Here is an 11,146-nt window from a genome sequence, read left to right as displayed (position 1 = left end):
TTATCAGTTGTATATAATAAAGGACTGGAAAAAAAGTGAAGAGATTAACTAATACGTTATTTTTGTAGAAAGGCATCTTCTTATTTGAATTGTACCTGACATGGGTAGAAATTGCAACAAAAGTACTTTGTGTCTTTATGAAATAAATATGAACTATTTATAGGCATCTGTCACGGTTATTGACTTTTTGTTGTGTTTTCTTACGTTCCTGGTTCTCCTGCCCTGTTTACTTCTTGTTTCTGAACTTGTCATTGGTTTCCTTGGTTACGTATTAGTTTCAGGAGTGTCTTATTAATTTACTCATTATATATACTTCCTGTTTAGTTCTGTTCTCTGCCAGTTATTTGCTTTATTATTGTGTGCGCTATGTTTATTCCTTGTGGATTTAAAATCAAAAGTCTAAATTGGATTATACTCATCTGACGTGAGTTTGATACAGCACTACACATAACAGTACCATTGATCACTGAATTTATTTTGTAGACAAATAAAATAAATATTACATAAAAAAGCTATAATTGTATAAATCTGCATTGCATTTATAGAGGTGCTACATACAGTATACAATAATTTTAAGCATTATGTTTTAAGTAAAGATTATGCATGCCTCTTACTGAAACCACAGTCAGAGCTGAGATACGAGAGCTGAGATCAAACTATCAGATAAACCAACAAAGATAAGCCAGCTGTAGAAAACAAGAAATAACAAGACACACAGAAAGAGTGAGAGACGGAAATGGAAACGTTCCCATGAGCACAACGCTGTCGAAATCTCCTCAATACATATATTTAGGTAAGACATGACTGTTAGTTTTTTCACTTGAAGTCATTAAATATGAACTGGCATGGAATACAGACTAGAATGCATGAATGTTTTCAGACTGATGATTCTGAGTTGTTGCAGGTGATTCCTCTTAAAGAGGTAATAATCATGAGGAGTGCTAGTAATACAAATTATGAGAGATGAGTTTTCAGCTCTTTCTTGATTGCCAGGGATTGGGCTCCAGATAGGGTTGGGAAGATCATCGCATTAGCAAGGAACAGTGAACAAAGATGTTCTTGAGAGTGATTTTGTGGCTCTCTTTGATGGTACCACAAAGCGACAAGTCACTTAGTCTTCTGGAGGGATGCAGACTCATAAGAGAGGATGCAGGGAGGGTGCGGAGCCTGTGGCTGTCCTGTAGGCAAGTGTCAAGGTCGAATTTGAGCAGAAGGATAAATAGAAGTGGGACATGGGCTCTCCTGGGTTCATTGTGATGCTGCATTTTGAATCATTTGTAGAGGTGTGATTGTACTTGATTGAAGTCCAGCCAGAGGAGCACTGCAGTAGTCCAGCCTAGAAATGACAAGGCCCTGGATGAGAAGTTGTGTTGCATACTGCCTGACAGCAGGGGTGTTTCTAGAGGGGTGGCACTGGCCCCCCACAAAATACGCTTGGCCCCCCCTTGTGCCCCCCCAACAGTGCAGACTGATCTGAGTATAACATCTCACGCGCTGATGTCATTCGCTAATCGGCAGCATAGCGCCGCTTGAAGTAGAACACAGCTACTCACTGTCTGGTTCATTGCTAATTAATTCCTGTATATTTACGACGCTATTGGATTAGAGTGCTGTCAATTTCACAGCTCATACAGGAGAAGCGTGATTTTGCAGGCTGCAGACTACGTCTCTGTTCATTGTAAGTATTAAATTATAATTATAGGCATATATATATATATATATATATATATATATTGAAAGCTCCTTAGAGTTTGTGCTTAGTTGTGTTATTCAGCCGCTATGCACCAGCAGCACTTAAAATACAAATCATGTTACGTTTCTTCATGTTGTTTCAAAGATTAAAGGCAAAGCACAATCACATTTCCCAAATAGTCTGCAGTAACGTGGTAAACGCTAAAATTTGGTGTTTTAATAATGTTAGCGTTCTGACACTTGGAATTTTAAGATGTAGGCTAGAATGGTAAACACCTGTTTGTATTGAATAAACAAATGTTCCCTTTTTTTTTTTTTTTTTTCGTTTTCAATGTCCAAGAACAGCATCACATTTAAATGATTTTGTCTTTAATCAGATGTGAATATGGCTATTAAATATACTGTTTGTGTAATATTGATGATTAAGTTAGAAGACTGTTTATTTTTAGACAGAATTTTGTGGAAAAAAATGAAAAGGGGACAAAGTCAGGCACAGCAGCAATGCATTCAAGGTTTTTTCAAGAAGAAAGCATGCATGTCAAAGACCGGTAGATGCAGTACAGTGCAGTGCACCCCTCCGTGCCACCCCATTAAGAAAATCCTAGAGTCGCCCCTGCCTGACAGCTGTTGTTGCTGTTATCTTCTGAAAATTGCTCAGCATTTATTCAGCACAAATACTCATTTTTCTTATGTATACGCTTAATTATTTTCAGCAGGACATTGCAAAGAGTTCAAAGAGACACTCAAATATGGAATATTATCCATTTAGATGGAAGCTGGAAGCTGATCGGCTGGAGATAAAGGTCAGATTGTTCATCTTCACCATCATTAGTGTGTGTGCGCAGGTCTACCAGCTCTTGTTTGGTCTGTCGGGAATCTAATTCATCACAGAAAGAACGGACACCGGATTTCAGTCTTCATCATCCTCCTCCTCCTCACTGACTTTGTTGTGCTTCTCTTGAGTCCATACATACTGATTAAACAGCTCTTAGATGAGTTCCCCCGGTATGAGGATTGGACAGGTTTGGTGTTTTGGGCTTTGTGGCGGTCGTCAAGAGTCTGTGGGCTCCTCTTAAACCAGCTGGTGGCGCTAGAGGGAATTCTCTCAGTGAAATATCCACTGTATACAGCTTCTGTTTTCTCTTCACCATGTTTTATAATTTTCTACATAATTGTGTTTCTCTGTATCATTATTGGTCGTATTTTTTTACAACCTGTTTATTATATATTTATTGCTGTACTTGTGTTGATTGTGTCAGTGATCACATGGATAATATCTTGTAGAGCTTCATGTTCTGCTGATCGTCACTCTCACACACACAGAAAACCAGATCGTCACATTTTAGTCATTTTCATATTAACTCTGCTGGTGTTTATTCTGCCCTTTATTGCATTTAATTTCTACCTTTACTTTAATTTATATTTAACAAATCTTTGGCGTATTCCTTTCTTCTTGGTGAGTGTGAGATTGATTTCAGATCCTCTCCTGTGTGTGCTGGTCTGCAGGCAGAATCTCAGAATTCAAAAATCACTAAACCGTGAAGAGACTAGTTTAGTCTGACGAGGTCTAGTGAGACGGGCTGGTAGTGATTGTTTGACTAAGAAAAAAAGTTTAAATGCAAGGATTTGCTGTTATGATAACCATTAGGCTTTAAAGTAAACGCACATGTATTATGCTTCCCATACTATATATTTTCATTGTCCTACATCATGTGATCATTTGTTTTTTTATAATAAATGTCTTATCAAACAGAATAGAGCCAGAACCTGAAACTCCATCTGCATATTCTCTTTTGTGGTCATATTAAAGTGAATCTCACATTCACGATCTTGTAATGATCTTTACGTGTATAAACCGGATGTGTAATTTACTGCTAAAGCACACTAATGTAGTAATCCGGCTTACAGAGTCAGATCACAAAGGATATGTTATGTATGAAATAGAAAGTCAATAATCATTTTTAGGCCTACAAACAAAGCAAGGAAAGTCTTTTTTGTGATGGTTGATACTCTTATATGTTTAATTCTTTATAGGCCAATTCACACTGCACCAGCAGATGCAGACCAACACGGACAGTCATCAGATTTGATCACGTCACTTTTCAGACATTCCCTGACCCGACAAACATGTTCATTTCGCAAAAAAAGCAAGCACAGATGAACCAAAATCCAACAGATGCTGACATGGGGAACACGGTGTTCTGACAAAATCCATTAAAGTGTCTCTTGCTGCTGGTCACGTCTGACTGTTCAGTGTGAACCGTGCCTTATTTGAACCTTTTGTGGTTTTCTATTTTCCGTGAATTGGCCTTCATGAACTACGCATAACCACATCATGTTTGTGTTTCAGGCATAAATGAATGGTTTGAAAGTAATGTGATGTGTGTATAGTATGTGCACTGTGGCCCTTACTGTGTAACACAAATGGTTTTCAGTTTGCACAACCCTGTTTGTTACAGTACGACGAGAGTAGTACTACCAAACACTGTTCATAATTGAGCAAGAATCATGTAACATGTTGAAGCCATTCAGAGCACTTCAGATAGCAAAACAGCAAATGCAAACAAGGTAAGATTCAGAAAGGAAAGAAAGGTTCTGTGTCTTGTCTTAAATCTAAGGTCATCATGGTCAAGAGCTGGAGAGCCTCAACCTTTAAGAGGCCAAAATGTGTCCAAACCATCATTTCAGTGTTCAGAGCGGAGATTTCAAGTGCACCCAAAAGCAACCTGAGTTCACCAAGAACATTTTTTGTGATTACTGACTCACTGCGTCCACAAGCAAGGCCGTCAGATCTTCTTTTTGCTCAGTACAGCTTGATAACTAAATGATAAAATGTTATTTACTTAATGCCAAGTTTATTTCCAGGTTTTGGTAATAACTGTATCTACTGTTGACCACCAGATGGAGACATTTCACACCACATGTCTTCATTAAATAATTCATCCAAATATGAAAATTAATTTACTCACCCTTGTTCCAAATCCATATAATTGTCCTTCATCTTCGGAACACAAATGAAAACATTTTAAATGAAGATTTATGTCCCTCCACTGAAAGTCCACACACCTAAAACTTAAGCTGGAGTAAACGTTTCAAGACGTTTCACGAGCGCTTTATATGATGAACTCATTTAATTTAAGCTTTTATTAAGAAATAAACATTGATCAACACAGAGTTTAACAACGAGTGGGACCTCAAATGTGTTTACGAGAACCAATGAGCTTTGTTCTCTTCTTCTTTTTTTTTTATTTATTTTTTTTTTATAGAGGGTGGCAACTAACTTTTAAGGTGCATTTCGCTTTGTTCTCGTGTCACGCATGCACGTTTAATCATCAGCACCAATGAAGTGGTTTTTTTTGTTGTTTTTTTGCGCATGCGCATCAGGCAACTACGGTTAAGCATACGTTTACCATATTTGATGTGCTCTCTATGCACTCTATGTGCTCTTATCAATGTAAATCTAAAATGTCAATTTTTTGGCCTTTGTTTCCTATTGACAATCTCTCTACAGTCCTCATACATGTAATATTTGCATTGCTTTGACCGTTCAGCTGTAGATCCTGCCTTCTTTCATGCCACATTTAGTTGAGTATGCACAATGCCTGCACGCTATTGATCAAACTAGTTACCTTCAGCAAGTATGAAAACAATAGGAAACCAAAGCCAAAACCCAGTCATTTTAGGCAATTTAGAAATCCCGGCCAGGACATGACCGCAAAACATTGACTCCCTGATCAATGTTTATGTATGAATAAAACCAAATGGTTAGGCCAGGGGTAGGCAAGTTTGGTTCTAGAGAGCTGCTGTCCTGTGGCTCATCAAACACACCTGAACAAGCTAATCAATGTCTTCAGGATTACTAAGGCCAAAGCCACTAGAAGGCAAGCCTGCAACCTTCAGCCAAAAAAGTGCAACGGCTAATGCTAATACTTCCGCTTTGGCGGTATGTGGGAAAGGAGACCAGAGGCCATTTTTTTCTGAATGGATGTCAATGGAGGAGATGCGTCACTACGCTGAATAAACAGCTTTTTAGAGGAAACAGCTTATTGGTACAGGTACTATGCCTGTATGCCGAGATACGCTGTAGTTACCCTTTTGGGTCTATCTTGTATGTTGTGTATTGATGTTGGTTTTTTTTTTTTTGGTTATTTATTATTTGCTTTTATATTCTTTTAATTGAACTTACTGTACAGCACTTTGGTCAACTTGTTTGTTTTATTAGGTGCTTTATAAATAAAGTTGGAGCTGGAGCTTATCATTTAATGAATCGACAGCCTATCGGCTAATCTTCAACATGTTTTACACTAAGCAATACTTTTGGATTGAACTATTTTTAGAGTTTACACACACAAAAAAGAATGCCGTTTTATTAGAGAAGTCACAGACTTTTTGCGACAGGTGGGATTTAGCTTAAGGCACTTCTCATTCATTCCTATGGCATCCGTAAACGGCGATTGAGTGTCGCACAACTCTGACTGAAATTCAGTGGTGTCAAGGCTGTAATGTGATCCAAGTTGACCGTTACACTTTCTCCAATAGTAAGTAATACAGACCCTCTCATCTCTCAATAGTAAGACAATCTCTGCTAAGGCTATCCACCTTATTCTTCAAGGCGGAAGTAAGCCTATGGGCGAGAAGAATAACAACGTGCAGTAAACGGTAAAACTGTGTACACAACAAACCTGTGTGTTCATAAATAAGATAATACATTAAAATAATATGGTAAGTCACACCAGTGTGCAATATAAAGCAGCAAAACGAGCTGTTTTGTACAGCTAAACATAGCTGGACGCGGATGACACCAGAAGCCAGACCCATATAAATTACAAATGGCCGCGTCCACTTTTACAGGAAGAATAAGGTGCATAGACAGGTGAGGTTTTTTCAGGGTTGGAGCTGAACTGGTGCAAGACAGCGGCTTTAGGACCTGGGTTAGGCCTATATGTGCTTCTATTCTTCTGTAATGTACTGCATTTCAACTGCTGACCACCAGATAGAGACATTTAACATGTTTTCATGAACTAACGGTATCGTTAAAAGTCTGAGAAATAAGCCTCACTGGAGCAAGTAGTTAAGTATTTAAAGTAATGAATTTAAGCTACTAAAGGTGTCACAAGATTATTAGTGTTTGGGGATTTTATCTGACATTAAATGACTTGTATGTGACAGTTTAAGAATAATAAGTAATCATAACTAAATGCATATTGAATAAACTCTAAAACTCAGTGTAATGCAGAATGGTTTCAGTGTTTCTGCATGCAGCCGATGGCAGAGCAATAGTGGAAAGAGTGACTGAGACTCACTGCAGCTCTTGTTCAGCAGATGGGAGGGACTGCATGCCTCTTTCTCTCTCTCTCTACACCATCAAATTCCTGCTTTTCATAAAACTTCAGACTTGGAAACACTGAAGCGACGGTTTCATTCGAGCAAAGGGATCGTGTGTCTGTCTGTGTGGATGTTCAGAAACACAGAGCAATGTAGTTCAGTTCAGTTCAGTCCGGACGGCCGCGTGAAGTCATGGTGAGTCCAGCCCTGTTCACAGGAGCCTTTACATTTGACATGAATTAATTTAGAACGCGCTTTATGAGAAACGATTTTAAAATAAAGGAAACGCAGGCATTTCATCTTAAAGAGACAGAGCTGTAACTTTTTTTCTGCTGAATATGCTTGAATCAGAGTCTGTTTAGCGTCTTCTGTCTGCTGTATTGAAAGGAATCGCTCTCTCTTTGTTTCAAACAACAGCGAGAATGTGTGATCCCTGCAGAAATTTACTACATTGATGGTCAAAAATGCCATTGCTACTACAGTTATGCATATTGTTGGTAAACTGTGGCTGTATTAGCAATCACTGTTATCAAACTGAATACATGACATTACAAAAGGTTTGTTTGAAAAATAACCCATATTAATGTACTACAGTTTTACAGTGGTGATAATAAATGCAGTGATTGTGTTGGTGGAAATATGGTTACCATGGTAAATGGGAACAGGGTAGCGGTGAGTAGGAAAGAGCTGGGGGTGGGAATTCCCCCTCATCCCATCTGAACTCATGAGGAAACTCTGCAGGACACACAGATCTGGAACAAACCCAGGACTCTGTTATGAAAAGACTCTGTTCGGGGTTTCTGGACTGTCTTTATAACTGCGTGTTTCATATGAATAGAATAGAATAGAACAGAATAGAATAGAATAGAATAGAAGTAAAACTAATAAAATTGAGTAGTTAAATACTAAACAGAGTTAAGTTGAATACAACATCATTAATTGTAGTTAAACCAATATAATATAATAGTTGGGAAAAAACGTCAATGTTCAATTAATTGAATGGAATAGCTGAATATAAGAATAAGTCTGGTGTGAAACAAATAGAATTGCATAGTTGAATGGGAGTAAATTGGAACTAATAGAATAGAATAGTTGGGTTAAAAAAAATTAATTAAATTAACAGAATTGCATAGTTAAAACAGAATGGGGCGAACTGATCAAGTTCAATCTTTTTTTGCACCGAACAACTTTTTTTCACTTTTTTTCCAATTGTGATTACTTTTCCATGACATTTTTCATATGAATAGAAAACGAAAAAAAAAACATAAGTGTGCAGTAAAACAAATATAACAGACATTGCCTACGGCCCTCAGCTAAGAAATAACAGTCATGGGTCAGATGGGGGACAACATTTGGAAAAAAAAAAAAAAAAGAAAAAAAAAAAGAATAAATTATAGAATAGTTATGTACAATAGAATTAAGGGAAGTGAAACCAGTGCAATATAATGAAAAAAAAAACTATTTAGAACAGTAAAGTTCAATGAATTTGAATGGAGTATATGAATATAATAAAATAAGTATGATTTAAAACAAATATGTATAGTATAAATGCATTGTTGAATAGGAGAACAGTGGAACTAATAGAATAAAGTGGTTGGATAAATTTTATGAAAGGAACAAAATTGCATAGTTGAATAAAACAGAATAGAAGTAAACTTAAATATTTTTAGGAGTGAAGTAAAACAATTATAATAGAAAATAAATAAATAAAATAGTTAAAATATAATTAAGGGAAGTTAAACCAATAGAGGAGAATAATTGAATAATATAGAAGAGTTCAACAAATAGAATAGTGTAGTTGAAAAAGTTTGGAGCGAAACTTAGAATTGCATAGTTGTATAGAAGTAAAGCGGAAGTAGTGGATATAATAGATGAATACAATAAAATTATGATTAGAATAGATTAGAACAAAATTGCATAATTGAATAAAATAATAGACGTAAACTGAAACACATAGAGGTGAATCTTAGAAGTGAAGTAAAACAAATAAAATAGAAATTAGTAAAACCAATAGAATTAAGGGAAGTTAAACCGATAGAGTAGAATAATTGAATAACATTGAGTAGATAAAATAAAACAATTAGGAGTAAAGTTCAACAAATAGCATAAAGTAGTTAAAGTAGTTTGACGCTGAAACTTAATAGAATTGCATAGTTCTACATAATTAAAGTGGAACTAGTAGAATATAATAGTTAAGTAAAATAAAAGTATTAGAATAGAATATGACAGAATTTCATAGTTGAATTAAAAGAGTAAACTGAATCAAATAGAATGGAATATTTTAATAAGTGTAATTGGTTTCCACGACATTCATGTAGTGTGACTGTGAGATTACACATGATAATAGAGTTAATAGAGTTAATAGAGTGACAGCTCTAATGATGTTACTGCAGTCTTCTGGACGTCCTGCATCAGACGGTGTTACTGTCCATCTGTCGGCATGTATACAAATAATAACTGAGGCAGATGAGGGCCGGATGCTGATGTGACTTCAGCTGCTGCCAGTGTTTGGTGTGTGTGGGACAGGGTGGAGCCGTCTGGCTGAATATGCAGACACAGAGAGAGAGAGAGAGAGAGTGAGACTATTTTACTTTGAGAAAAATGAAAAGACGTGACGGTGGTTTGGGTGAAGTTGCATTTTCCACATAAGACCCGAAATAGAGGGAGATGATTCATTTTCAGTTGGGAGAGGTGAGAGTGCATGGAAAAACACATCAACACACACACACACACACACACACACGTATTAATATAGCAGATGCTTTATTGAAAATTAACAAACGAAGATCCACAAATGAAGAACGTCACAAGCAATTTGTCATATGAGCCAATAATATTCATAGTGCACAATGACTATAAAATAAATAAATAAATAATATTAGTTCATAAGCTAGATCAGAAGTGAAATGCGGATTAAAACAGGAGCATAAACATACATTGGCTTGCATATTTAGACACTTATTTTACGCTTAAACATGTCTGCATTTGTATTAGAAAAGAAAACATCAAACCAAGTGCCGTTTATTTTACAGACAGCACAGGCAAACGAGTTTGCTGCATTAGAAATTGTAACACAATAGATACAGTGTGAAAAAGACAAGCATTGTGGCACTTTGTGATGGTTAGTGGATCACGTTGATAGTTACTGTAACTACACCTGTGTGAACCTGAGGACATGCACTAAACATCAGCAGAACACCAGCTGATTCACAGACATTGACACGAAGAAAAGCATGGTTTGTATGGAGAAAAGCTCTGGCATTGTTTGTTTGTAGTTGACTCTTGCTTTGATATTTATTGTGCAGTGACATTCAGATATTTGTTATCTGTGTCCAAGACAAGCTTAAGTATCCAAATGATTTTTGAGGCCACTGTAGATACACACATACACACACAAAATCCGCCCTACAGTGAGACATTTTTATTGGACAGATCTGTTGTCCACCGCAAAATCAACGTAAAGGCTCAAAACATACTCAATATGTGTGTATATCTAGCTACCTGAGCACATCTGTTTTAATAGATACACTAGTATTCAAAAGTTTGGGGTCAGTACGTTTTTTTTAAGAAGAATTAATACTTTTATTTAGTAAGGATGCATTAAATTGATCAAAAGTGGCAATACAGATATTTATAATGTTACAAATGATGTCTATTTCAAATAAATGCTGTTCTTTTAAACTTTCTATTCATCAAAGAATCCTGAAAAAAATGTATCAAATGTATCATGGTTTAATGTATCACAGCAATGAATGTACATTTTACTCTATATTCACAAAGAAAACGGTTACTTTACATCATAATATTTCACAATATAATATTGTTTTAGTAGGAGATACGTCTAGTCACATTTAAGTTCCTTATCTTCAAATAGAAACCGCTTAGTTCATGGTTTAAGACATACGAAGCTTTTGTATCAGATGTTTCAGTGTGTAAAGTTCCTCTTAGAAAGAGGAAATAGTTCCTTCTGAATCCTTTTTCAAGCTCTCTTCCTCCATTCACGCTCTTCTCTTGCTCTCTCTCTAATCTGCCAGCATCTGGATTCTATCATTCTGCTCTTCAGCAGTCTCTCTCTTTTACTGTCTCTCTCTCTCTCTCTCTCTCTCTCTCTCTCTCTCTCTCTCTCGCT

The 11,146-nt window shown here is 36.5% G+C and overlaps 1 protein-coding gene across 1 annotated transcript in view; it reads left to right on the top strand.

Moving 5' to 3' along the window:
- The first annotated feature begins 7,084 nt into the window (after positions 1 to 7,084).
- The window catches only part of LOC107710659 (pleckstrin homology domain-containing family G member 4B-like), a 28,375-nt gene continuing 24,313 nt past the window's right edge, over positions 7,085 to 11,146 (top strand). Inside the window, exon 1 of the mRNA XM_016515489.1 lies at positions 7,085 to 7,212. Within this exon, the coding sequence (XP_016370975.1) occupies positions 7,210 to 7,212 (3 nt within the window). The 5' untranslated portion in view covers positions 7,085 to 7,209. The remainder of the gene's footprint in view (positions 7,213 to 11,146) is intronic.

The sequence above is a fragment of the Sinocyclocheilus rhinocerous genome, unplaced genomic scaffold (assembly GCF_001515625.1).
Source record: "Sinocyclocheilus rhinocerous isolate Xijiao unplaced genomic scaffold, SAMN03320098_v1.1 scaffold1018, whole genome shotgun sequence".
NCBI classification, from domain to species: Eukaryota; Metazoa; Chordata; class Actinopteri; order Cypriniformes; family Cyprinidae; genus Sinocyclocheilus; species Sinocyclocheilus rhinocerous.
Note: the sequence above shows the minus strand (reverse complement) of the source record. Positions and strands in the feature narration are given on the sequence as shown.